A 27,281-nucleotide genomic window follows, 5' to 3' on the forward strand; every position below is an offset into this window, starting at 1 on the left:
AAAAAAATTATAATAATAATAAAATAAAATACTGATAAATTCTTTGTGATAATTTTGCACCTTTTATGCAAGCAAGCAATGCTGGTTTCTAGGAGACTGTCCCTGACTGCAGCAGGCAAATAATCTTTTTAACGATTCAATTAAACTTTTTATTTCTTTCATCAAACTTTTTGTTTACTTACTGTGTTGATTCCACATTCATCAAGAAATATTAGATGTACATTTTTAAACTTCATTTGTGAAGTCTTTGCATATAATTCTCATATAAACAGATTAACATGCAGAAACAATTCAACATCACAATTACAGTATATTCATATTGCAGCGCTTCCCATGTTACTGCCAATGTTGTATTCCTCATTTGTAAATCACTCTGGATTGAAGCATCTGCTAAATAAATATATGTACATGTAAGCAACCTGAACATTTATACAATCTACAATTTACAAAATCACATAGTTATACTTAGAATTTACAATTGAAGTACAATGAAACAAGAGTCAGATATACAGTAATACCAATCTGTGGTAATCTGTCGTTGAGTGTTCACGTAAAGTGCTTTTATATTGATGTCTATTCACAATATGATTGCAAGGCCTCTAACCCTCAAGGCCAAACTGTGTTACGTATGGCTTCAGTCGGTCTGTGACAAATTCATCATTGCGAGGCAGCTTCTTCATGAGCTCATGAATGGCTTTCACTGATTCTTTGAATCCCCACGTCTCAACAACCAAACTCGCCAACTCACACCTGTTGTTTGCTTCTTCAAGCTTCGTCCAACGAATGCAAACTCTATTCTTAGTGTTATTCATTAAATGCTTTAACTTCTTGAACTCATCACATTTCAGATCCTCCATTATTTCACCAAGATCAGATATCCATTTTTTTTCTTAGACACACAAATAGACAAAGAAATATCAGGTGTTAATTTTTTTTCATTTTAAGAGGATGTTTTAGCATTCTGTGAAGCTCAGGGAACTTCAAAGAGAATTTTGTTTAGAAACATTTCAATAGGTTTAAATTTTTAAAAATATTACAGTACCTTGATTGTTAGAATGTTCTTCAGATATCATTTCGGTGTGATTATCTAGTTACATGAGAACAAAAAAATTAGATGCTTTTCACAGAGTACAAAGTACAAAAAAAATGTCTTACCTCTGTTTTTCTTGAGCATTATCAAACGTTTCCATGTAGTTTTGAAAGTGATATTACCACTTTCCTTTATTTTATGCTGAACTTTAATTTGCAGTTCAGTCACATCTTTATCTAAGAAGACCTCAAATGTAGGATGGTGATTACCATCATGCAAGAGTTCAAATAATTTTTGCTAAAGGGTACAAAAAAAAAAAAAAAAAAACTGTAATCATACACAAAAAAGCTGTACAGCATTTTGTAAGGTTAGTAAAATCAATAAAGCATGTTTCATTTCCTGTGCCAACGGACATGTGCCCCATTAGCTTCACAGAGTGATAAAACAATTAAAATACATCAAAATAAATGTCTTTGTGGTAAAAGAAACTGGTGGCTAAAATATAGATTATAGATGTGGATTAGCAAATGTCTGGGACAAACAATCTCTGAATTTAATTACCTTTGGTTGGATTTTTTTGGCTATTTTTGAGATCAGAGTATACTTTGCATTTGTCATTAGTTTGCATTCAGAGCTGGTTTGGATGAACACATACTCTTGTTGCTGATTTTTTATCTGTTGACCAAACAAGAATATGTGATGTTTATTAAAAATAATCTACAAAAGCAAAAGTAGAACAAATTAAAGGTTTCAGACCTCTGAGAGTGGGACATTGCTCGGCAATAGGAAAACCCATAGCCTTTGCAGGGTTGGTGACACATCGGGTTCCTGAAACAGCAGCACCTGCCCTCTGATCATTCTGTTATTCTGATCATTCTCATGCACAACGCCATAGTGAGATAACCTACAGACATTTACAGCTATATGCTTTTTTGAAATTTTAACTGGAGAGAGGAATTCCCGGGTGTCCTCGTTGTGTATATGGACAACAGAAAGATTTCCAATTGCATCAACTGTAGATAGAAAGATAAGTGGTAAAAAAAAAAAGTCAGAATCTCAATTAAGTTTTATATCCAAGTAGTTAAATATATTTACAATAAACACTTGAGATTGACTAGTATTGTGTTAATATTTTTAAAAACTACTTGTTTCTGCTTATGAAGAAATAGATTTCACAACAAATGTCAGCAAAAGGCTGTTACCAATTAGTTGTTCAAGTCACAAAATGTACTCCAGTTTTTGATAAACACAACTAGACTACATTACTATTCAAACTGCAAATTTTCTTTCTTTCCTTTAATTAGAAAGATTTTGTATTGACTGCCAGTGGCACTAGCTTCATCATTTACCATGTGTCTCGCAGTGTGGAAGATGAAGTTCATAGATTTCTGCCGTAGTGGTTTTGATATCAAACATAGGTCCAGCAGGCTCATAGTGAGTGTTGATAAGGAGACGCATATCCCAGTGAACCACACTGTACTCTACACATCCACTTCCTTTTAATCCAAACAACAGCCCAGTTGTTCTGCACATGAAAAGGCCTTCAGATGTGCACTGAAACCTACAACACAATAAAAATAATACATTTGAGAAACTATTGCACACTGAAAGATCATATTTATTTTGAAGAGAAGTAGTACTTTTAAGACATTCATTTACTCACCTGTAGGAAATCCTGCCATTATTTACTTCTAGTTCAGGCTCAAACTCCTTTATAGGATCTTCCTTCTATGATATAAGATTAGAAATGTTTTACATGACATTTTACTACTACATAACATATACATTTAAAGAATAACACATCTTTTTAACAGGTATGTTAAAGGGTTAGTTCACCCAAAAATGAAAATTCTGTCATTAATTACTCACCCGTTCCACACCCGTAAGACCTTCGTTCATCTTCGAAACGCAAATTAAAATATTTTTGATAAAATCTGATGGCTCAATGAGGCCTGCATTGCCAGCAAGATAATTACCACTTTCAAACACCCAGAAAGGTACTAAAGATATATTTAAAACAGTTCATGTGACTACAGTGGTTCAACCTTAATGTTATGAAGCGACGAGAATACTTTTTGTGCGCCAAAAAACAAAATAACGACTTTATTCAACAATATCTAGTGCATCTAATGCATCAATATCTAGAATCTAGATTCAGAAAGCTTCAAAGCTTCATGAAGCAGTGTTTTAAAATGGCCCATCACTAGATATTGTTGAATAAAGTTATTTTGTTTTTTGACGCACAAAAAGTATTCTCGTCGCTTCATAACATTAAGGTTGAAGCACTGTAGTCACATGAACTGTTTTAAACACTGAGCCATTGGATTTTATAAAAAATATCTTAATTTGTGTTCCGAAGATGAACGAAGGTCTTACAGGTGTGGAACGACATAAGGGTGAGTAATTAATGACAGAATTTTCATTTTTGGGTGAACTAACCTTTTAATTGATTACTGATACAAGGTACTGAGAATAGCAAAATTTTATAAAGAAAGCAGTTTTGCTCATCCGCCTGTGCATGATTGTCTTGAAGCTGTTTTCTTTTGGCACAGTCATCCACTACATGCATCCTACTTAGATTAGCTTAGAGGTCCTCCTTCACATTACCCATTTGTTTGTAATTGTCCTCCAAGTCTTTTTACATGATCTGTTGGTGTTTACTGACATTCCTCTTGTATTCCTTCATCTGCACCCAACTACTGTTAGATTTTTGCTAGATTATAACTGGTCTATTGAATCTCACTCTGTGCTGGTCAAGCTGCATATGACATATTCATAATGCTTTTTAAAATATCTGACTACTCGCACAAACATAACACAAAAGTAACAAATTCCCTATTCCATACCATACCTTCTTTTCTGTTTTGATTTTTGATTCCAAATCTTTTGTGCTGTAATGCTGTGGTTGGGTGCATCTTCTTGTACCAGTCTGTTGGGTTTCAAAGCGTGCTTCTTCCACCAGGAGGCCAATTTCTGTTATTTGGTTGTCACAAAGGCTGTGAAAATGATTGAATAAAGATTATCAAGAGTTTAATTTTGACAAACCAAAACTGGAATTAAAATACAAACAAAGTGGCAGTTGAGATTGCCAGAACTTTTCTGTAACAAAATACAGTGGCAATGTTACAACCATTATTGGAGGTACTTTGATGACATTGTGGATTTATAATTTATACTTATAAACAATTGCTTACATAAAAAAAAAAAATCATATTCAATAATTGTAGCGCACTCCATGATCTTAAATTTAAGGGTTAAATAAGTGAGACATTCATATTGTTTATCCAATAAAATGAACCAATTAACAGTTTTTTACCATCACATTTTTACTTTCCTTTTCCATTCTAATAGTGTACAATGATAGCTGCATAGAATATTTAACCAACACCATAATCACCATATGGTCTTTGTGAAACTGTTTCCATCTAAGGCTATGCGCAGTCTCTGTACTCCTTTGTCAGTTATGTCATTTCCAGTAAGACTGAAAAAAAAAAAAAAAAAAAAAAAACACACACACACACAATGTGGTTAAAACATCAGTAATCATGTGGTTAAAAAAAAAAAAAAAAAAAGTAATTCAGCAGCTTTTTAAAAGCAGCCCAGTCCTTTAATTGCTGATTAGCCCATGAATACTCACTCTAAAATCATCATTTTGTGAAGGTGAGGAAGGAAAAGATCCAAGCATGCATCTGTGATCTGGCAATGACTGAGATTAAGATGTGTAAGGTCCTCTGTGTAATCCAAGACTAACTGCAGAGACTCACATGTGCGGTAGTTAAGAGGAGTGTCACTGAGGTCCAGCTCTTTTCCAAGTGCTTTGGAAAGTGATGATGCCCATTTCAAAGACATAGCCATGGGGACATTGAAAATCAATGTCAGAAACTGACAAAGAAGGCTTCTGCCCAAGCTGTTGAGATAGAAGTTTTTGCAACCCCAATCATTTAATCATCTGTAGAAATATAACAATAAAAATGATTACCTAATTTATGCAAAAATATATGAGGACTCACTGAAGATGCACTTTGTGCAAAATAGGGAAGAGAACCTCAAATGCAGAATCATCTGCTTGACAGTCATATAAAATTAATTCTGTGTCACATGTTGATATATTAATGGCAGAAGAAATGGCTGTAAAATCCGTAAGACTCAGAGTTAGAACATCCCCATTTTCTTGACCAAAACGGCCACTACTGAGGGAAGAATTGCAGGAGAAGTCCAGTTTGTGGTTCAGGGCCCTCAAGAGGGCAGACACTGAATATCCTTGTTTTTCCATGTCCATGGAGGCATGAAGAAAACTCAACAGCAGCTTTCTATCAACCCTAGTCCAATGAAGTACAACAGCAGTGTTAGTAAGGCCATAAGTGCATGAGTAAGTGATTCAAAGTATTTTGAGTGTAAAGGCTAATTCACACTGCACTGACAGACGCAGACCAACGCCGACAGTCAACAGATTACAGCATGTCACTTCTCAGACATTCTAATTCCTATTCAGCATGTTCAACCGTCTGTCGGTGCGGTGTAAATTGGCTTTAAGTTGTACAAAAATCATGTGGACATTACCTCAGATCAGAAACTCTGTGCATAAGTTTTACAATGTTGTCCGTCTCATTATTTGGAATGACAGAGTTTAACAGGTTGAGCTTAACACCATCACTATAGTGCAGGGCAAAGCAGAGGGCTTTGCAATCAGTTGAATCCAACTCTCTCATGCAAAGGTTAATCAGGTTAGCTGAAGATTTTACTAATTTCACAATTAGATGACCTGCACGTTTTTGATATATCTCTTTCAGTGCAGCCCTGACAAATCGTGGGCTTATCCTGCATAATTAAGAAAGAATTAGTTTTATATAATTCTATTTATATATTTAAATGTAAACAAGGAAAGGTCTTGCCTTTTAAAGCAGACTGTGTCCAGTAAAGCAAGAAGGCTTGGAACTTTGAGAACATTAAATCTGCCTTCTGGAAGGTCTAGTGTCACTTGCTTTTTCGTGACCTGAACTAGATAAGATAAAACATCCCAGGACAAACCACAAGGGGACAAATCACCATCAATTTTCTCCAGGAACAACCGTGTCAGATTTTCATCTTGAGCATCATACACAACTTCTGCTAGTTGTTCCAGAGTCTCTTTATTAAATCTGTTGTCACAAAATTGTTGTTAATATACATATTTTTATAATTATTAAGTAAACAAACACTTCAAATACATGTGGTATAAAATACCACAATACTATTGCAGTACAAAAAAATGCCAGTTTTTTTTTTTTTTTTTTTAAGTTTTAAAGTTTCCCACTTACTTAATGGACAAGGCACCCTGATGACACAGCACACAGAGCAAGTGAGGCTCAATTTTAAACTCAGAAAGGTTCAAGTTGTGGACTGTCCAGACTCTAAGAAGAGAAGTCAGGCTGCTCAATAGCTGGCAAAGTTCTCTCTCTGGCAGATGAGAGTTTGACAAAACCAAAGACAGCTCTTCCACCGTTACGGAATTTATTTCTTTATGTGACCTAACCAGTCTTGCCAGCTTTGAAGTTGCAATTTCATTTACTCTGAAAATCAATCAGTCGATCAATCGATCAATCAATCAATCAATCAATCAATCAAATTGTGCAATATATTTGCATCACAAAAATGATTACCTCAAGGTTTGAAGCTTTTTCATATTTGAAAAGAGGTAGGCACAACCTTGATAAGAGATCTTTTGAGGGAGAAGACTGAGGGAGATGTCCTCTTTGTCCAGCAGTTCGAAAATGTTGCCAACAGCTTTGCAGAGGCGACTTGGCAGCATATCCATCAATGAAATGCTAAAGCCAAGAGATCTCAAAAGCTCAGCGATCTGTTTTGGATTCCATTCATTGTCTGCTGAGAGGACCTCACACACGGTCTGGAAAAACTGCTCATCACAGCTATAAAGAGAGTATAAGTTGTATTTAATGTAATATGTAATGGATTTTATTGTTTGATTTGTGTAGTAACTTACAAGAAAGCATTTGCTTAATGATTATATCTCAATATGAAACCTTAAAGCAGAGGTCTTCAACCCTGCTTCTGGGGACCCACTGTCCTGCAGAGTTTAGTTCCAACCCTAATCAAACACACCTGACGTATCTAATCCTGCTCTTCAGGATTGCTTGAAAACACACGGGCAGGTGTGTTAAAGCAGGTTGGAAATAAAGTTTGCAGGATAGTGGGTCCCCAGGGTTGAAGACCTCAAGAGAGATAGTTCATCGATAAATAAAAATGCTGTCATCATGTCGTTCCAATCCTATGACTCTCTTTCTTCTGTGAAACACAAATGAAGGTATTCTGAGAAATGTCTCAGTGTTTTTTATCCATACAATGGAAGTCAATGGTAACCAAAATAGTTTGGTTACCAACATTCTTCAAAATATCTTCTTTTATAATCCACAGAAGTAAGTCAGTCATACGGGTTTGGAATGACATGAGGAAAAGAAATGAAAGAATAATGAAAGAATTTTCATTTTTAGACTATCCCTTTAACATTGACAAAGGAAATTCAGTCATGCATTTTAATTTTAACTAATCTACTCACCAAAGTTTTGAAATATAGGGTAAACAATGCAGGAAAATCTTAAGTTTTTCTCTTTCGCATGACCAACTCCTGAGCTCCACTGGTTTTGTGACGGCCTGAAGCTTTAGGAGTTCAATTAGAGCAAATGTCTTCTCTAGTTTTAGTAGGTCCACTGTCCATACAGCAGGGGCAACCATAAGAATGGGCTTTAATGCTGGCAGTACTGTCTTCCATGATGAACTTTCTTTCAGCTGGGTGAAGAGATCCAAAAGGAAAAAGCTCTGTATGTCTTTGCTGTCTTCAGCAAAGGGAAAGGTTGAGTAACTGCATACTGTAGAAAGGCTCCTTAGTTTCTCCTCTCCACATTCAGATGCGAGAATGAAAAGATCAGTAACAATCTTCACAATTTTGTGGATGTCTTTAGGCTGTCTGAGAGCAGCACTGAACCTGCAATAAAAAAAATTTGTTATTTTATATTTTAGAACTGTATCCAGTTATTTTATACAAACACAATTTTCAAAAAAGTTTGTGAATTTTACTCACCTCATTTCTGTAACATAGGGCATATACTGAAGAACAAGTTTAAGTTCACTCAGCGTGTATGGAACATTATCTAGTTCAGCGGGCTTCTTTAAATTTAGAGCTTCCATGGTTTGGAAGAGCAGTGACATTGATGGGTTTGAAGGCTGTACAACCCATGTGGTTGGCAATGCATAAAAAACAGGTTGCAAAACTGGAAGAACATCCATGTTCTTACCATGTTCTTGCAGATTTAGCAAAAATTTACACTGCTCCTCAAAGTTTTCTCTTTGATTGTTGCTGAAAACAGACAGCAGTTTCCTTACACATCGTTGACCAGTCTTCATCTCATAAATAGCTCCTTGAACATAGAGGTCTGTTTCTATTGCTACTTTGAACTGATGGGGGAAAATCCTACAAAAAATAAATAAATAAATAAAGAATATATATAAAATAAGAAAAAAAAAAAATCAATTCATTTGAATTATTGTGGAATGTATTATAGGTGTTAAATTAAACCATATTTTTACTTGAATAAAACTAAATAATTTTAGATTACATCCGGAAGTAAGTGTTGTGTTCACTGGTTGTACCTAATGGTTGCGATATTGGATAAGCTCTCAAAAATGGCCTTCTGCAAAGGTCTAGTTATGAGTTTTTCATTTACATGAAGGAAAAGATGAACACTTTCTGATCTCTTCTTTTTAAGGACTTCTCCTATCCTTTGAAACACTTTCTGGTCTTGTGTTTCATGTGCATAGAGGTGCATTTCAAAGCTGAATAAGCTAAGCAGGCTATCAAAATCTGAAAACTGTCCTGCTTCAAAAGCCACTCTCCACATTTGAGACTGCAAGCTGCTTGTTGACCTGGGAATAAAAAATGAGTGTAAAAAGCAAAATAAATAAATAAAATCTTATAAATTATATCATTTTTGTTATTGCTATAAAATTGTGAAAAGGAGTGGCAGTTTGTTTCACCAGCCATAAATTAACTTCTTGTACCTGAGAAATTTAAGATTTTTCAACGAGCCAAGAAGTAATTTCACCCCAGGGTCAGAAATGTTGCAATTTGTGAGGTTCAAATCAATATTCTGATGCATAGTTTGACTGACCACATAGGATAGTATGCAGCACTGGTGGGGATCAAGGGTTTGTTCCTCTAAATCAAGCTCATACTGAACCTTTGCCAGGAAGAGTAGGCATGCCTTAGGAGATTGATACTCATAAAGACATCGACACACAAACAGGATGTTGTCAACGTCCACAAACTGCTCGAAATCACCTTCTTGATTCCGTTCTTTAGTGTAAAGGAAAGTGTCAATAATCTGTTGAAAGTACTCTGCACGTGTAGCTTCTATCTGTTCTACTGGCACCAAACACTTTATAAGCTCAACTAGATTATCAGAGAGAAGTCCAGACAAAAATGGCATAATATATTTAAGGTATTTTCCATCTTCTTCGCTGTGACATTGATCAAGCACATTAGTGATCTTGTCAGGATTTAAAATTAGAAAGAGGGCTGTCCAAAACTCTTGCATTGTATTATGAAGGAATGCATACACTTTGCAAGAGGTTGTGGATGGGTTCCACAATTGCTTTGTCAAGAAAGCATTTTGCACAGGCTTGTCTTCATGATCCAAATCTGTCAGGTTCACTGTCCTTGCTAGCATTGCTTGATAGGAGGCTAGAGCTAATTTCATGATGTCCCTTTTGTTGTCCGTAATGTACTTATCTAAGTGCTCCACATTTTGGTGCCCGTGTTGTTTCATGCAAAAGCGAAAAATTTGGACGTACATCTCCGTAATTGTAAAAGGCTTATTCCTGGCTTCAACAGGACTTACTGAAATGCAGGCAGTTACTATAAAGGCATACAATGGTACAGAGCACAAACTGAATAACTCTGGGTTTTTCAAAGGACCAATGTCATCCGTTGTTCCCAGCATCCATTTGAAGTATTCACAGATGGACCCATGACTAAAACCCTGAACCTCTACTCGATAAGATGGCCAGTCTGACAGGTAACCTGTATCCTCAGCTTCTGGTCTGCAAGTGGTCAAGACCTTGGCATCTTTCAAAAATTCTTTCCCCATGAGCTGCTTAATCACGTTGTTTCCAGTCACATCCATGATACCATCAAAAATGAGTACAACATTTTCTGAATTGCTCTCAATATTTTCTAGAACTTGATCTGATGCTTCTTCTGGGCATATGTAATGGTGAAAAATAAGATCCTTCAACATATGAGGATTTGGATCCTGGGAGAAAACTCTCATCAGTGGCTCATCAAAATAAAACATGTAACTCACTGGAATGCTTTTCTCTTCAGTCCAGAGTCTAAGAATCTCTAGTGCAACTGTTGTCTTGCCCACTCCAGGTTTCCCCACAAGTAGGATGCTTTTCTCATCATTCATAAGTAAGTCTTTGGGAGACAACATTTTCTTGTTTGTTGGTATGGAAGTCGTAAGTTTTTTTGAGCGAGATTTCTTGTATCCCTTGTTCTTCTTAAGTTTTGAAACTGTACTAGAATCTGTGTCCATAACAAGGGGTATGTATGTGAAGGGTTTGCTTTTATGCTCATTTTTAAAAAAAATCATGCTTTGGTTCCATTTATTTTCCAGTATTTGTCTTGCTTTCCATCTCAAAAGGCCTTGGTATGCGGCACAAGGATCTGGGTCTGAAAAAAATATTTTAAAACATTTTTTTTTAAACACATTTCGTTAGAGATATGATCTACAACAGTAAAATGAAAACTAGTCCACAATTCTCTGAGTAGTAAATGCATGCTCCAGACTTAAAAAAGGTCCACCAAAATAGTCTCTATATTCTAAATTTGTTGGCAGGTTGCCTCATACTCATATTCTACCATTTTGCCTTCCCCTACTATCACTATATGCCTCAGATTAAATGTAAGGTACAAATATAAATACACTTATCTAAACCACTTTGCACAATAATCATTTTAAAAATAAGAATACAGTATACCTGTGCTTGATGCTCACCTGCTAGGTTTGCAGTCTGAGATTGTGGTTCATCCTTGAAGGAGAAGCAGCTAATCCAGTGATGTAAATCCCGATCACCCAAAACAGGTCTTGGAAATACTTCAAATCTTTTTTTGTCAAGAATTTTTAAAAACTTATAGCAGGCTTCTTCTCCTTTAGAAAAAACTATGTCGAGCAAAATCCTTATCTTATCCTGACTATTTTCTGCAGACTCAATTGAACTTAGCTCATGATTTATGAAGAATTTGCACTGGATTAAGGCTTCAATTAAAGGATCACAGTTTAAACGTCCCTCAGTTAGCAGAGTTCGGCCATTTCCGAGGAATTCCTGTGCAGATTGCTGGGTGCTCGCCATCCTGAAGATTTTGTTCTGTTCCAGTTGTAACCAAATTCTGAAAGATTAATTGTGAGAAAGAGAGAAAAGAAAAGACCATATTTGAAATCATTTGTCTTAGTTTTTAGCATTTTTTTGTTTACATTTTTTTTTTAAATAATTAAAAAAAACTCACTTTATAGCCTATATATGACACATATGTGTCACATGGTGTCACAGCTGCAGTCACACTACTTTGAGCATGTGAAATTACTTCAGACTTTGCAATGGACGTTCACATGCAGTGGTGCCTTTTTTAAAACAAATTCAGAAAAATATACACCGTTAATCAACCTCTTGGTCACACATCTTCACGTGAAATGAATAATGCAACAGACAGGTTCAGGAAAAAAAAATTCATTTTCTCCATATGGAAACTGATTCTTAATGATAAATTATCAAACCTTAAAGAAAGATATGCGGTGAGCATAATTCTTCTTTTCAAAGAATTGTGAATTATGTCACAATAGGTTTGTCTTTAAGGGTTCACAAATGATAGTTAAAAATCAATCTACCTATGAGTTAAGTTTTTATTTCCAGAACCCACCTTGTGCACTATTGGAATATACCAACCACCAGAGCTGGGTAGATTACTTACAAATTGTAATCAGTTACTGATTCCAAATTACATGACAAAAATTGTAGTTAGTAACGTAATCCATTACATTACACATTTAAGGTAATGTAATCTGACTACTTTTTGATTACTTTTAGATTACAAAACTCATTTATCACATTGGATAATCTTGTACCATATTGATATAAATATACAAAGAAAAAGAAAATAAATTCCATTCTTTATCAACAACATGAAGTGTATTAAATATTACATTAAGTCAGGGTTTCCCAGACTGGGGTTCGTGAAGGAACTGCATGGGGTTTCTAAGTTTAACTAAAAGCTATTATGTAATTAAATAAAAAAAAAAGCAACATTTAAAATAAATAATTTTAAAATAAAAAAAGCAATCAAAATTACTAAAAAAGATAAAAATATATATTTTATTTATTTACCTGCATGTCATGTGACCATTAACTGACATCAGTGAACTTAATTTTATTATTATTATTAACTTATTAACTTTAAATCTCAGGAGGTTCAGCTGACAAAAAAAGTTGTGGAATCCCTGCATTGCATGTAAATATGAAATGATGTGAATTTGTACATTTTAATGTTTTTAAAAGACAAAAGCCTTCCAAAGACACTAATACATGTTAAAGGGATAGTTCACCCAAAAATGAAAATTGTGTCATCATTTACTCACTCTCATCTTGCTCCAAACATGTATGAGTTTCTTTCCTCTGTTGAACACAAAAGAAGATTTTTGAAGAATGTTGGTAATCAAACAGTTTACAGTAGCCATTGACTTACAATTTTAAAAATACTATGGAAGTCAATGGCTCCTGTAAACTGTCTGGTACATTCTTCAAAATATCTTCTTTTGTGTTCAACAGAAGAAAGAAACTCATACAGGTCCCCTTAACTATGTGAATGACTTAAATGGTTAGTTCACCCAAAAATGAAATTTGTCATTAATTACTCACCCTCATGTCGTCCCAAACCCCTAAGACCTTTGTTCATCTTCGGAACACAAGAGAATACTTTTTGTGCACAAAAATCAAAACAAAAAAATAACAGATTTATTTAACAATTTGAACTGTTGTCATATGCAGTTGATGTAGTGAACACAATTCAGCGCTTCCCTGTTTACATCCGAACACCGGCTCAGTATTGGCCGACGCTGTACACGTGAGCAGCACGACACATGCGTCAGGCCAATAATGAGTCAGCATTCTGGCTTAGAACATGGAAGAGCTGAACTGTGTTTACTACCTCAACTGCATATGACAACCGTTCAAATTGTTAAATAAAGTCGTTATTTTTGTTTTGTTTTCGCGTACAAAAAGTATTCTCAGTCGCTTCATAACATTAAGGTTGAACCACTGTAGTCTTACCTTTCTGGACCTCTAAAGATGCAATGATGTTGCTGCTTACGTGTGGTTCAGAAACCTTCGGATTTCATCAAAAATATCTTAATTTGTGTTCCAAAGATGAACGAAGGTCTTATGGGTTTGGGACGACATGAGGGTGAGTAATTAATGACAGAAGTTTCATTTTTGCATGAACTAACCCTTTAAAGGCTCATGAAACCCCAAAAGATTCAGAGTGCGAATGAACTCTTAATGCAAGCACTGCGCTGTATTAAGGCCCTTTCACACAGGACGCGACAACGATACCACTGCGCTATGAAACCCATTTATTTCAATGGCTTGCGCCACGCAAGGACGGTTTGTTGCTGCATCGACCAAAGCGCACACGCAGCGGAGCGCACCATTGACAAGCTTGCCTGCACGCCGTGGTCAAAGTTCAAAATAGTTCAACTTTCGCCGCTGCACTCTGTGACGATTACTCAATGCGGCCAATAGAAACGAGGCATCAAATGACTAGACGTATAGAACTCCCGCTAAAAGTTTTGAAAACTCCGCCTACTTTGCTCTGGCCAGCGTAGCGCAAGTCGCTTTTTATCTGAAGGGCTACGCTGAACCCAGCGGCCAGCACAGCGTCCTGTCTGAAAAGGCCATTACGCATGAGATGGCATTATAGTGGAGAGTTCAAATGACGCGCACTGTCCATTCACTTCTGCCTGTTCAACTGCGTTCAGGCACATATAAGTGTATGTTTGATAAGCAGTGATGGGAATAACGGCGTTATAAATAAACGGCATTACTAATGGCCTTATTTTTTTCACTAACGAGTAATCAAACAAATTACTGTTTCCCCCGTTACAACGCCGTTACTGTTACTGACAATAAAATGCAGCGTTACTATATAGCTCAGTGGTGTGTTTAGGTTATTGTGGTCCCTAAGCAAATCTCCAGGAGGGGGCCCCGGGGGGTTGGGGATCTAAGCTACATGTAATTGAGAGCATTCTGAAAGAATGCTTATGTGTATGTTATCATCATGTCAATTTATTATAAGCAACACAAGACTTTAACAGCCAATGACATTTACAGCTGAAGAGACTGGACTGATTTTCTACTGTTTACTGTCAATCACCATCTAACTCAGCCAGTTAAGATCTACATTTAGCCTTAGATGTTATATGAATATGGTCCCTGGAGCATAGGTTTTATCAGCTGGCAATTTTCAATGCACATTTAAGAGCGCAAGTTGCAACTATTATTAACAATAATGGAAAGATGAGGCTTATCAGTATGTCACAATATCACCAACTGGACTGTTTTCTGTTTTGCACTGTCAACTGTTTTCTGTTTTGCACCATTTCCTGCCAGGCTGTCATCATAGTTATGCATTTCAATTCACAAGCTTGCAATTCGATTCAATATCAGTTATCTTGAATATACTGTATATCAGGTACAGTAGGCTACATGGCAAATTTTACTAATGCTGTATAATATACATTGCAATCAGTTGGTACTACATTAATATTGAAGGTTAAAATGAGCTGAATTGTATACAAACTTAAATTACACTTAAGGAATTTTTTATAAAATTAAGTTATGTTAGGCCTGCTAACTTTAAAATGATTTCTACTCCAATTCGTTTTTTGAAATATAAACATTTAAGTGGTGACTGTCAACTTGATGGATTTATTCAAACATGCATTATATAGGCTATTAAAGAACATTAAAAATTATAATTAATATTTAACATATGGTGCATATATTTAGCTAAATGCTCCTCTCTAGAGTTAATTTTTCTAGCTGACTAACGAGTTTATGGTCAGTGAATATGTTTGTTCTGAGGTAAATGTGACGTTACGTTTGTTTGTTTACAAGCTTTTTTATTAATGTCTTTCCGCGGTTTAAACACTCATTGAGTGATTACACGAGACATGATACGGATTTCGGTAAGTTGTACTGTATCTTTCAACCCTCACTTTAGATGTTCATTCATGTTTATTTTGCGTTGTAACTGGTATTAAAGCGGAGGAGAGGATCAGTTCACGTGCGCAGCAGACTGCCGCTTCTCTTGAACTGAGGCGCTACAGCGCCAAATCCGTATCCTCACGCTTTTTTAAGTGGGTATACAAAAATCCTTGACCTTTCCTATTGAGTATACAGCATATATCTACGTATCACGTAGACTACACCACCGGGGGGTCCCCCTCGGGCGCAATCCCACGTGAGAGACAACCACATAACTGATGATGTTTGGCTTAGGTAATGTAAATTTCCATTGTTTGCCAACCACAGGCAGAGTAGTGCGGAGTTTGTGCTTCACAAAGCTCGCCATGCAAAAATACTTTTTCAAAGTACATAGACGCCGGGTATGCCAGAATGAATGCCGAACTCAAAAAGACCTTTGAACACATAGAATCTCTACAACATATTTGGACTGCACATAATAAAAGCTTTCTTGGCATAACTACACATTGGATAAATCCAAACAGCATGGAGAGAGGGAAAGCAGCACTAGCATGCAGAAGATTCAAGGGTCGTCATACTCATGACATGATTGCAATTGTGCTTGACAACATTCACTCATCCTATGGCATATATATTCCATAAAATTACATCAACTGTCACGGATAATGGCTCTAATTTCATCAAGGCCTTCAAAAGATACCAGCCAGTCGAGGAGGAGGACTCTGAGGATGGTGAGAATGAGGTGACTTTTACGGACATTAATGTATTGCAGTGGTGATGATGATGGTGGTGAAGTTGTGATCACTTTGCCGCCACATCAGAGATGCTGCACACGCTTTAAACCTTGTTTCATGTACTGATGTTGACATGTGGTTACTGTCAAAAACCACAAACAAAAGTGATATACGTTTGCTACCACAGAATGTACAGGCTTATGGAGTCTGCAGAGACCGGGGATGACATCATTGCAAAGAAGCTGCTGGTCCCTTGCAGTACGAGATGGAAATTGTTTTATGAACTGTAGTGTATTGTCATGAGGCCACTTACAGTAGCCTTACAAATTCTTCAAGGAGAAGACAACTGTTTCCATAGTATACTCCGACCCACACTGGAGACATTGATTTTCAAGACCTTGGAACTGAAGAGTGGCCTTCAAATCCTAGCTGACCTTCCAGAGGCTAATTTATAAATATCTTTAACCAGTCACCCAAGAATTGGATTTTATTTATTTGGATGGTTGGAAAATGAAAAGCTTTATATTCTAGGCTTTACAGTTATGATCTGTGATTAGAGATGATGGACCTGCAAAACATTTTGTTGTAAAGAAATAGTAGAGGATAGTCATACACAAATATAATATTAAACTGATAATAATGTATGAATATGATGCTCTGTGTGAGTGTGTGTGTGCGTGTGGATATAGACAGTATAATATAATATGTTCTTTGCATTCTTATTTCAGGCAATCAAAACAAGATTTGCAGAGGTGCTGGAAAGCGAGGATGCTGTCTTGGCTGCTGTGACCCTGCCCAAGTTCAAACTATGCTGGCTTCGGACACAGGACAGAAAGGACAAGGCCAAGGCAAGTCTGCTGGCAGAGTGCTGGAAACTTGTCCTAGAGCAAGACCAGCAAGCTGGTGGTCTGGGGAAACTTGTCATCACTGCAAAGAGGAATAGGCTCTCTGACCAGAAGTTTGAGAAGCTTCTGGTTTTGAGATACAACCACTGGTTTAATAGTTTGGATGGATGGATGAGTGTTAGGAAGGAGTGTATTGATTGATGAATGAATGAATGAATGAATGAATGAATGTTCAGGAGCTAAAGTTGGATTTTTGTGATAAATTACAGTGATTTGAATAGAGGCAGAGAGGATTACAACAGTGCCCTCTGCTTGACCTCTACTGGGATAGGAGCACTTGTGTGACTTGTATATGGCCAATGGTCAGATACGGCCATGGAGTTTTATTTTTATTTTATTACCTTTTTACATATTAGTTTCATATTTTTAATTTGGACTACAAAGAGTGTATGTATATATTTTTTAGTATTATTTATTTATTTTTGGTACTTTTCTTAAGAAGCATAATTTATTTTTAGAATTATTTGTTGGCCAGTTGTGGTCTGTGCAATAAATATTTACAATAATATACTGAATTTGATAGGTGTCTCACATTGTCCCACAGCAAATAATGTACAATAAAATTGTGTAGATTATTGGTGTACAATGTTTTATAATAATAACTTATTCTATTTAGTGTCCAAACCATTTCACTAATTTAACATATTTAATATTGGGAGCATCCAAGTTATTTGACATATTTGAATTTTTTTTAAACAAGTAACACAATAGTTACTTTCCCTGGTAATTAGTTACTTTTATAATTACTATTGTGAGAAGTAACTAGTAACTATAACTTACTTTTTTAAAGTAACATGTCCATGTTCTTCCATGTTTGTCCCTTATTTGTTGTCATAGGATTATATTTTTAAAATACATCAAGGTGCCCTCAACTGTTTTTTCCTTCGCTCATATGTTAATATTCATTATTCTGTATAATGAATGTGCTGTAGTTCTGTGTTTTATTGGTTGTTGTCTCGCCTTTTCCCACCCTCTATGCTCCCACTTTTCCACAGCTTTACACACCCACTTCGCTTAAATTAAAATGTTTATCATATAAAGCGGTCGATCATGTCTCGTTAGAAGACTTAGATTGAACCTGCTCACTCCATGTAACACTTAAGGTGAAGTTTTCCAAAATATGTTATACTAAAGAAAATTACACTTAAGGTGCTTTATGCAACCGGGCACGAACATCCTTCTACTCCAGAAAACAAATGAAAGCATACAAAACTATGGAGGCATACTACTTTTTTGTTAGTGGTTGCATATACAAGTTGTATCAACTTTTGACAAAGCGGTCACTGCACACACAAGCTTTATCCAACTCAGGCTCCTCCTTACCGCAGACGCAGGATTACAAGCCAATTTTTCCTGCATTTTTCAGTCAATTTCTTGCATTTGAACAACAACTTTTGGTACACGATAAAAGCTCTGAAAAAGGACTCGATGCGATGCTTGCGCTGACGGACACACAGCTGAAGCGCAAGCTCAGGTGCCGCATCTCAGATGCATGCGATCCTGAATTCAGTTCTCTTTTTAAGCGAACGTAAACAGTTTGGAGAAAATTGGATGTGTAACAGTATTAGATCCATGCATTCTTAAAGGATTAGTTCACTTTCAAATGAAAATTAGCCCAAGCTTTACTCACCCTCAAGCCATCCTAGGTGTATATGACTATTTTCTTTCTGATGAACACAATCGGAGATATTTTAATAAATATCCTGACGCATCCAAGCTTTATAATGGCAGTGAACGGGACCCAGTATGAGCTGAAGAAAGTGCTTCCATCCACATCCATCCATCATAAACGTGTACTCCACACGGCTCCGGGGGTTAATAAAGGCCTTCTGAAGCGAAGCGATGTGTTTGTGTTAAAAATATCCATATTTAACAAGTTATGAAGTAAAATATCTAGCTTCCGCCAGACCGCATTCCGTATTCAACGTACAAAGAAAGTGTAAAACTCTTGCAGTTCAAAAAGCTTGCGTAGTCTTGCCTTCCCTATTCAACTTACGGAAAAAATGTAACTGATGCAACGCCAGTTTACACTTTCTTCGAAACTTGAATACAAATGGTGGTCTGGCAGAAGCTAGATATTTTATTTCATAACTTGTTAAATATGGATGTTTTTTTACACAAACTCGTTGCTTCACTTCAGAAGGCCTTTTTTACCCCCCTAGGAGCCGTGTGGAGTACGTTTATGATGGATGGATGTAGATGGAAGCACTTTCTTCAGCTCATACTCGTGACCCCTGCTTACTGCCATTATAAAGCTCGGATGCGTCAGGATATTTATTCAAATATCTCAGATTGTGTTCATCAGAAAGAAGAAAGTCATATACACCTAGGACGGCTTAAGGGTGAGTAAAGCTTGGGCTAAATTTCATTTGAAAGTGAACTAATCCTTTAAAGGGAGAGCAGCCTCATAAACTGTTGCCATCTATCTTTTGTATCTTTAATATAAATCAGTTTATATAAATTCATACAGTGAAGACTATACTGTTTTATTTTTACATATGACTACTGATTATTCATTTTCTGTGACATAGCTTTTAAACTTGCTTTTTAATGACTCATTTCCACTGAGCAGTATGGTACAGTACGGTACACAATTATTTCTGTTTCGATTGTCAGAAGTTGTGAATGGTACCAAAAATACCAAACTGTACCATACCACTTTTTTGGGACCCTTCCATTGGGGTACTTAGCACTGTAGTCCGGTGGAGCTGGACTCACTGCAGAACATTGATTGGTTGACAGAGAATCGTCACTTGTGCATACAAGGGGAATGACGACACAAGAGGCACCATTTTTTAAATATACAATTGAAACACAATACCGTTGCAACACAAACAGCCACATGCCGAGAAGCAAGAACAATATCTGCTGTATGTCCTCCATTGTTGCTTACTGTGTCGATTTCTTCTTTGTGCAAGAATGACGTCGATCGCTACTTTCCGGCATACACTATGTATGGAAAGTAATCAAGTAAGGGTACTTTTGGCGGTGGAAACTCAAGCTGGATCAGAGTTTACCGTCCCGAATTGTATTGTACTGTACTGCTCGGTGGAAACATGCCATAAAAGACGCATGACTTTTTGGTAACAGCCTGAGAAAAATGCATCCATCTCCCCAGGGGCGTAGCCATCATTTTCAGAACTGAGGGGGACAGATTTTTTTTTTTTTTTTTTAAATAATTAATCTGACCTTTGTCTAATTGATAGATTTTTTTTTCTCATCTCTTGCTTTTATTTGCTTTATTTTATGTGTTTTATTTAAAACACTGCTGAACAATAACCAATATTTAATATTTTTTCCCCTATATTTTATGACTATATGATTGATTTATGTACTACAAACACTTGTACTTTAAGTCCTCATGGATTTTAGACAATGTAAAAAATAATAATATTAGAATACAGAATAAAGCAGAAAATACAGTACCTATCAAAAGTTTGGAAACATTAGCCTACAATTGTATTTGTACAATTGAAATATGTCTCTTCTGCTCACGAAGGCTGGATTTATTTAATCAAAAAATGCAGTAAAAACAGTAATATTGTGAATATATAGTAAAGTGTAATTTATTCCTGTGATCAAAGCTGAATTATTAGTATCTTTACTCTTCAGTGTCAAATGATCCTTCAGAAATCATTCTAATATGATGATTTGCTGCTCAAGAAACATTTCTGATTATTATCAACGTTGAAAACAGTTGTGCTGCTTCATATTTTTGTGGAAACCATGATATCATTAAAACATTTTTGGTAAGATTAAAAAAAAGAAAGAAATTAATATCTTTATTCATCAAGGATGCATTAAATTTATCAAAAGTGACAGTGACAATAAATGCAAATAAATGCTGTTTGTTGAACTTTCTATTCATCAAAGAATCCAGAAAAATTAAATGTATGTTTAGGTTTCCACAACAATTTTAAGCAACTGTTTTTAACACTGATAATAATCACAAATGTTTCGCAGCAAATCATCATATTACAATGATTTCTGAAGGATCATGTGACACTGAAGACTGAAGTAATGATGCTGAAAATTCAGCTTTGAGCACAGGAATGAATTACACTTTACTGTATATTCATATAGAAAACAGCTATTTTAATTTGTAATAATATTTCGCAATATTACTGTTTTTACTGTATTTTTTATAATAAATATTTGCAGCCTTGGCGAGCGTTAGAGACTTCTTTCGAAAACATTAAAAAGGTTGTCAATTTGCACTGCATTATTCATATACTTTTTCTGTCGATAAATACCTTGAGATGGCTTGAAAAACACACATAAACCATGTCTTGTCGCAATCGTGTGTTCATTGTTTTCACGATTCATCAGTCAATGTGTTTCTGCATTTTATTCAGCTGCTGCTAAGGCGAATAGCTGAATTACTTCTACGAATCCGTTTTGGATATTCTGCGAGACAGCGCCCTCCGGCTTCCAGTATGAATAAAACATATATTACACGGAAGTGAGCGCTCCATAATGTTTTGATCGCCTCATTTTAGTTAAGAATAAAATGACAGGTCATTCATAGACTATCTTGTCTCTTTTAATTTAAATCAAGATTTATTCACATTAGCCTCTATGTGAACACACTTGCCCGAAAAAAAGTGATGGGGGAGGGACACGTCCAACACGTTCAAGAGCTATTAAACTGTCTACCGCAGTCAAATAGGAAGAGTAACACAAAACAGTAAACTAGAATCAAATCTATGCATATTTTAATTGAATCATGACATCAAGAATCGATTTGAATCAAATTCTTAGGTACCAAAATATTCCCACCCCTAGTTTTGATCTTGCAGAATGGGATGTATTTGCAGAGGGGGTTGAATTAGTTTAATATAGTACATCAGTTCTAGCCTATATATAGATTTCTGCACTGAGGCCGTCCTAACAACTCAAACTATTAGGATATTCGCCAACCAGAAGCCATGGTTTGATAAGAGAGTAGGTCTCTGCTTAAAGAGTGGGATGCAGCTATTAAAAGGATAGTTTGTCCAAAAATGAAAATTCTGTCATCATTTACTCACCCTCAAGTTGTTCCAAACCTTGAGTTTGTTTCTTCTGTTGAACTCACAAGGTATTTTGAAGAATGTTGGTAACCAGACAGTTTGATAGTAGCCATTGACTGGAAGCTGGGATCAACACCCAGTTAAGCAAGATCAGACAGGCCCAAATATGTGGCAATGCAATAGTTCCCTTCTGAGGCTGGTTCTCTCGACATTGCGTCATTGATTCTCCTAGAATACTGAAGCCCTACCGAATGGCTCTGTGCGTGTCACGCCGACCAATGACGTTCAAGTGTGCGAAAAAAGGGTGAGCACTCCAGCTATATACAGTAAGCTGCAGCTAACGTCACTGCATTCAAATCTTTCTCCTTCATGACACCTGTCTACTTAAACCTGTATTCAAAGTGGATTATTTCCCTTCTGCGTTCCGGCGAACTTCAAGACAGGGGTCGTTCTAGGCCATTTTCAGGGGGCTTTAGCCCCCCTATCTGTCATCTCAGCCCCCCTAAAACTGTAATCTCTTGCTACAGATTCTCACTGAAGGCTAAGCCCCCCTGAGGACGAAATCCTAGAACCACCCCTGCCTCAAGACGACTTGAAAGAGATGGCTTTGAAGCTGTGCTCTTCCTGCGCAGGACCTATTGAGCTCCCGGATGGGCACAACTCGTGTGTACATTGCCTGGGTCATGCCCATGCGGAAACAGTGATGGAAGGGTCTGGTTGTCCCCCCACTTCGAGGAGATAAGCATCAGGACCCTTCACCTCCTCGTCCTTGGTGATAAAATGGCCGTGAATGTGCTTCCCCCCTCCACCTCTGTATAGCCGCGGAGAAAGAAGCAGCGCCAGCTGGAGGCTGCTTTCTCAGGAGACATGCTCATGCTGGCCCAGCTCCCGCATGCCTTGCACTCACCTGAGCATCCTGTTACTTATGCCGAAGACTCCCTCCACCCCTCTGAAGGAGTCCGTGGATTGGTTTCTTTTGGCTCGTCGAAGGACGACGCCGACACCCTGTCAACTACAGCCTCGGAGAGATAGGATTGGTCATGGAGTCCTGTCCCAGAATCGATGGCGTCCCATAGCAAGGCAAACGAGCATGTGGCAGCCACCATGGATGACGATCTGCTGTGCATTCTCACTAAAGTGGAGGAGGAATTAGGTCTGGATTGGTCTCCTCCTGCCATGCTGCCGCACAGCCAACTGGATGAGTGGTTTTTTTAGCACACTGGCCACAGCAAGAACGTCGCCCCCACGCTTCTCTCAAAAGGCTTGCTGGACAACACAGCACACATCGTGGAGAAGGCTTTTATTTCTGCCAGGCAGGCAGCTTCAGCTCTCCACAACATGGCAGTGCCTCAGATGTTCCAGGCGAAGCTGCTAAAATCATTGGATGAGAATGGCCAGGATACAGAAACATCTAAAGAGCTCTGAAGCTCCATCGACCTGGCCCTTTGAGCTATGAAAAAGACTGCCCAGTCCATCTGCCGCAGCATGGGGAGTTTGGTGGTATTTAACCGCCATTTGTGTCTCACGCTGACAGAGATGAGAGACTGAGAAGACAGCCATCTTGGATGCCCCAGTTCACGTGGCCGGATTATTCAGTGATTCTCAGAGCGTTTCCTGGAAGCCCAGAAACAATCGAAAGCCATGAGTCACATGCCCAAGAATGAAGCCCGCCTTTCTTACGCTCCTATTCATATTTGTCCCCTAGTTCCCTTTCCTGTTGTGAGCGAGAAAGTTTGTTGTTCAATGTCTTTGCCTTTAATAAATGCAAAAACAAACAGGGGTGAAAACAAAGTGTGATGTGCCAGACCACTCAGAAAACCCGAAATGGCGAACTGCCCTGTATACAGCGCAGAACTATTCAGCCCGACAAAAACATGTCGAGCGATTCTGGACATTTCAGAATGGGTGATGAGAACTGTGGTTAAGTGGCTACACTTTTGTCGCAGACCACCCTGCTTCAGTGGCATGATGATGTTTCTCTGTTCCACCACAATATGCTCCCATCTTGTGCACCAAGATACATGCACTATTAGAGAAGCATGCAATAGAGGTGTTGCCTCTGGAGGATTCAGAGAGCAGCTTTTACAGCCGTTATTTTCTGGGTTCGAAAAAGGACGGCGGCCTTCAACCTATTTTGGATTTGAGACCACTGAACAGTGCACTTTCACTGCACTCATTCAAAATTATCACCAAAAAACAAATCCGCATGCACGTTCGGCCCAGGGATTTGTTAATTTCGGTAGACCTACTTTCACATTCAGATAGCCCCTCACAGGTGCTTTCTGAGATTTGCCTTCGAGGGCATGGCCTATCAGATCCTGCCCTTCGGCCTGTCATTGGGACTACTCACGTTCACAAAATGCATGGGTGCTGCACTGTCCTCTCTAAAACGGAATGTGTCTCCTGAACTGTATGACTGGCTGATTTGGCCCATTCTGAGAATGTGCTAAACAGTCATAAATCAAAGCTCCTTCACCACTTGCAGTGCCTAGGGCTTTCTATCAAAGCGCATAAGAGCATGTTACAACCCAAGTCAGACTATCTCATTAAATTAATGATTTAATTTAATCGGTAGAGATTCACACACAATACGGTTATTTACGGGTGTGACAACCGCATTTTATAACCAAACTCACACCCGTAAATTTTCAGAACTCACAACCGCATTCTCTGAATTTTCACACTGTGTGAACAGAACAGGACTGGACAACTAGTTGTCTGTCACGTCATACAGTGCAAGAGAGCTGGTGTTTTGTGTGTGGTTTGGCTTTCAGTTACAGTGACAGAGCTGTGCGTCATCTTAAGGTGTTAGATCCAATCACTGTTTTCCACCGGAGCGGCTCCCGTCAGTTTGTGTTTCTTTTCCAAATTCAAATGCCGTGTCATGCGCAAGACGTCGCAAAGGACGTGACACGCGAGTGCAACGGTTAAACACTCCGGCTATTGCGTGTTTACATGTGGCTGTTGGTTAATGAAGTTTGAATGGATACACTCGCGGTTCAATTGGTCTCTTGTCGTGTCAAAAGTGATGAGACTTTTCAGTTTTATGGATGTCGCCATCTTTAATATTACGTTGGTCACTGTCGTTATGGTTACTAGTAAGAGAATACGGGCTGGACTCTCGCTGCACGTTCATACAGACAGTGTTCTAGACGCTACTGTAAGTTGCTGTGTGAACGGGACATTTCAAGACTCACACCTGTAAGTAAATGCGGTTGTCAATCCCAAAAACTGACAGTGTGAACTTGGCCACAGTCTGTTATGTTCTATGTGAAGGTAAACAGGAGAAATTTGGATGTGTAACAGTATATTAGATCCAAGCATTCATTCTTAAAAAAACAGCAGCCTCATAAACTGTTGCCATCTGTTTGATTAATGTTAATTAAAAAAAATAAAACAAAAAAAATCACTCACAGTGAAGACTAGCCTATACAGTGTTTTATTTTTACATTTTATGAATCAATTTCTGTATTTCTTACTAAATGTTAAATAAACAGGCTACTGTGCCTGAAAATCTAAAAAAATGTTTTTCATTTGTATAGGGGAGAGTGGGGTAAGATGAGCCAGTGGGTAAGTTGACCCACCCCCTGTATCTTGGCAACCGTACCATTTTATTGTCATGTGACCATATATTTTAAAACCACTCATCATTTCTGCCATTTTCATTTTTAACTTACCCTACCATAAGGCAATGAATTTAAGTTAAATCTGAAGTATAAACTGGGGTCATTTCAATGTAATATTATGCAACTGGTTTCGTTTATCCTTATTTTCGAGTTTATTTGATAGTAATAGTGTACAAGTACACCAAATCCTTCTCTGATACGAACCAGAGGATGTTTAATCATATATATCTTTCCACCTGTAGTCTCTAATGGCCTAACATGATCGACATTGCAGAAAAACTACCATGTCAAGAACCTTTTGACTAAAATGTTTATTAGTTTCAGTGACATTTATTCATTCTTATTTAGTTTTTATTTTAATTTTACTCAACAAACTCTCTGTTTAGTCTGTTTATGGGAAGGTTACAACTTTAATGTTCAACATATTGTTTCAGAAATGCAAACAGTTAAAGATACTGAAATTTCAACTTAATTTGGTTGATTTTATGTTGTTTAATTTAGCTTTAAAAAAAGAAATATTTGTAAAATATTTTACAAAGAATATTTGTAAAAGGAAATTTGATTATTAAATTAGTTTTTAAAATATGTACATTATCTTTATATTTTTTTGTCATAGATGTATTCTGATCATTTAAAATGATAGGAAACATCCTGAAATTACTTTAAATACTTTCAATATACTTCTGCCTCATTTTCCCTTATCTTGAGGACCACATAAGTAAAAATGGCTCATCTTACCCCACTCTCCCCTATTATTTATTTCTATTTGCCCTATTGTTTGTAATTTGCTTCTCTGTTCCTATTTTTAATATAAAAAATAAAATAAAATCGCCTGCCTTGCTTTATTACAGAAGACAACGTATTTCAGTGCCTGTATGTACAAAGATCAACATAAGCTTATTCTTTTTAAATATCAAAAAGTCTATTTTTTCAGTTTTATTTCGACAAATATGACATAGCATACATAATAAAAATTATGTTTAATATAATACTATTTCTACATGAAGACTGTTAATGTTGTAAAAACTGACTCATGTACATGGTATTTTTATTAGCCTAGTAAAAAAACATCGTCATCATTCATCTCTTTATTGTAGAACAAGACTTTTTGTATGCGACATACAAAAATATACAGAGGATTTACAACAGTATATTGTTATAGCAGCATTAAATGAATTAAATAAAATTATTTCTCCAGGGAATAACATTAAATGAACACATACTTCCGTTTTGTATTTTCAATACACTTCTTACAAATTATACAATCTTATATTGCACCAATTCAGTATAAACTGGTATGATGTAAAATCCCACCATTAATTCTTCGGAGTATTATATGTGGGTGTGCTACTTTCAGGTGTCCATTACTCATGAATAAATCTCACAAGAAACAATACCGTTATCATAGCCTACCAATTTCTAAAAAATAAAGATTTGTTTTTAAAGACAATATTCTTGTTATTCCAAATAGGCTAACAGATTTGTGTGGACACACAATCATTGTGATAAAACTCTGACAGCAATTCAAGGACACAACATTGCTAAAGTTTCTGCTCGCGGCAACCCTAAGCAAGGCAGTTACAGAAAGGAAATAATAACGTTACCAAAAGAAGCCGACTGTGTAAATTCTTGACATAAACAGTTCGCGTTTAAAGTTATTAAAACAT

General features: G+C 36.9%; 1 protein-coding gene across 9 annotated transcripts in view; it reads right to left on the reverse strand.

Moving 5' to 3' along the window:
* Positions 1-135: 135 nt before the first annotated feature.
* LOC127516086 (NACHT, LRR and PYD domains-containing protein 1a) overlaps positions 136-27,281 on the reverse strand; it is a 28,148-nt gene continuing 1,002 nt past the window's right edge. Inside the window, exons 1-22 of one of the 9 annotated variants that reach the window (XM_051900385.1) lie at positions 22,007-22,149; positions 11,589-11,703; positions 11,080-11,471; positions 9,083-10,754; positions 8,675-8,947; positions 8,106-8,495; positions 7,584-8,009; positions 6,670-6,936; positions 6,328-6,579; positions 5,923-6,168; positions 5,591-5,848; positions 5,041-5,349; positions 4,668-4,937; positions 4,428-4,511; positions 3,882-4,026; positions 2,694-2,758; positions 2,380-2,591; positions 1,787-2,043; positions 1,592-1,705; positions 1,156-1,327; positions 1,043-1,087; positions 136-889 (exon numbers count right to left, since the gene is read on the reverse strand). In XM_051900385.1, coding sequence (XP_051756345.1) covers positions 600-889; positions 1,043-1,087; positions 1,156-1,327; positions 1,592-1,705; positions 1,787-2,043; positions 2,380-2,591; positions 2,694-2,758; positions 3,882-4,026; positions 4,428-4,511; positions 4,668-4,937; positions 5,041-5,349; positions 5,591-5,848; positions 5,923-6,168; positions 6,328-6,579; positions 6,670-6,936; positions 7,584-8,009; positions 8,106-8,495; positions 8,675-8,947; positions 9,083-10,754; positions 11,080-11,434 — 6,102 coding nt within the window. In that variant the 5' untranslated portion in view covers positions 11,435-11,471; positions 11,589-11,703; positions 22,007-22,149 and the 3' untranslated portion in view covers positions 136-599. Of the gene's footprint in view, positions 890-1,042; positions 1,088-1,155; positions 1,328-1,591; positions 2,044-2,379; positions 2,592-2,693; positions 2,759-3,881; positions 4,027-4,346; positions 4,512-4,667; positions 4,980-5,040; positions 5,350-5,590; positions 5,849-5,922; positions 6,169-6,327; positions 6,580-6,669; positions 6,937-7,583; positions 8,010-8,105; positions 8,948-9,082; positions 10,755-11,079; positions 11,472-11,588; positions 11,704-22,006; positions 22,150-27,281 lie in introns of those variants that run through there. The other 8 variants (XM_051900387.1, XM_051900384.1, XM_051900388.1 and 5 more) reach the window with 8 other exon arrangements.

This window comes from Ctenopharyngodon idella, chromosome 7 (assembly GCF_019924925.1).
Source record: "Ctenopharyngodon idella isolate HZGC_01 chromosome 7, HZGC01, whole genome shotgun sequence".
Classification (NCBI taxonomy): Eukaryota; Metazoa; Chordata; class Actinopteri; order Cypriniformes; family Xenocyprididae; genus Ctenopharyngodon; species Ctenopharyngodon idella.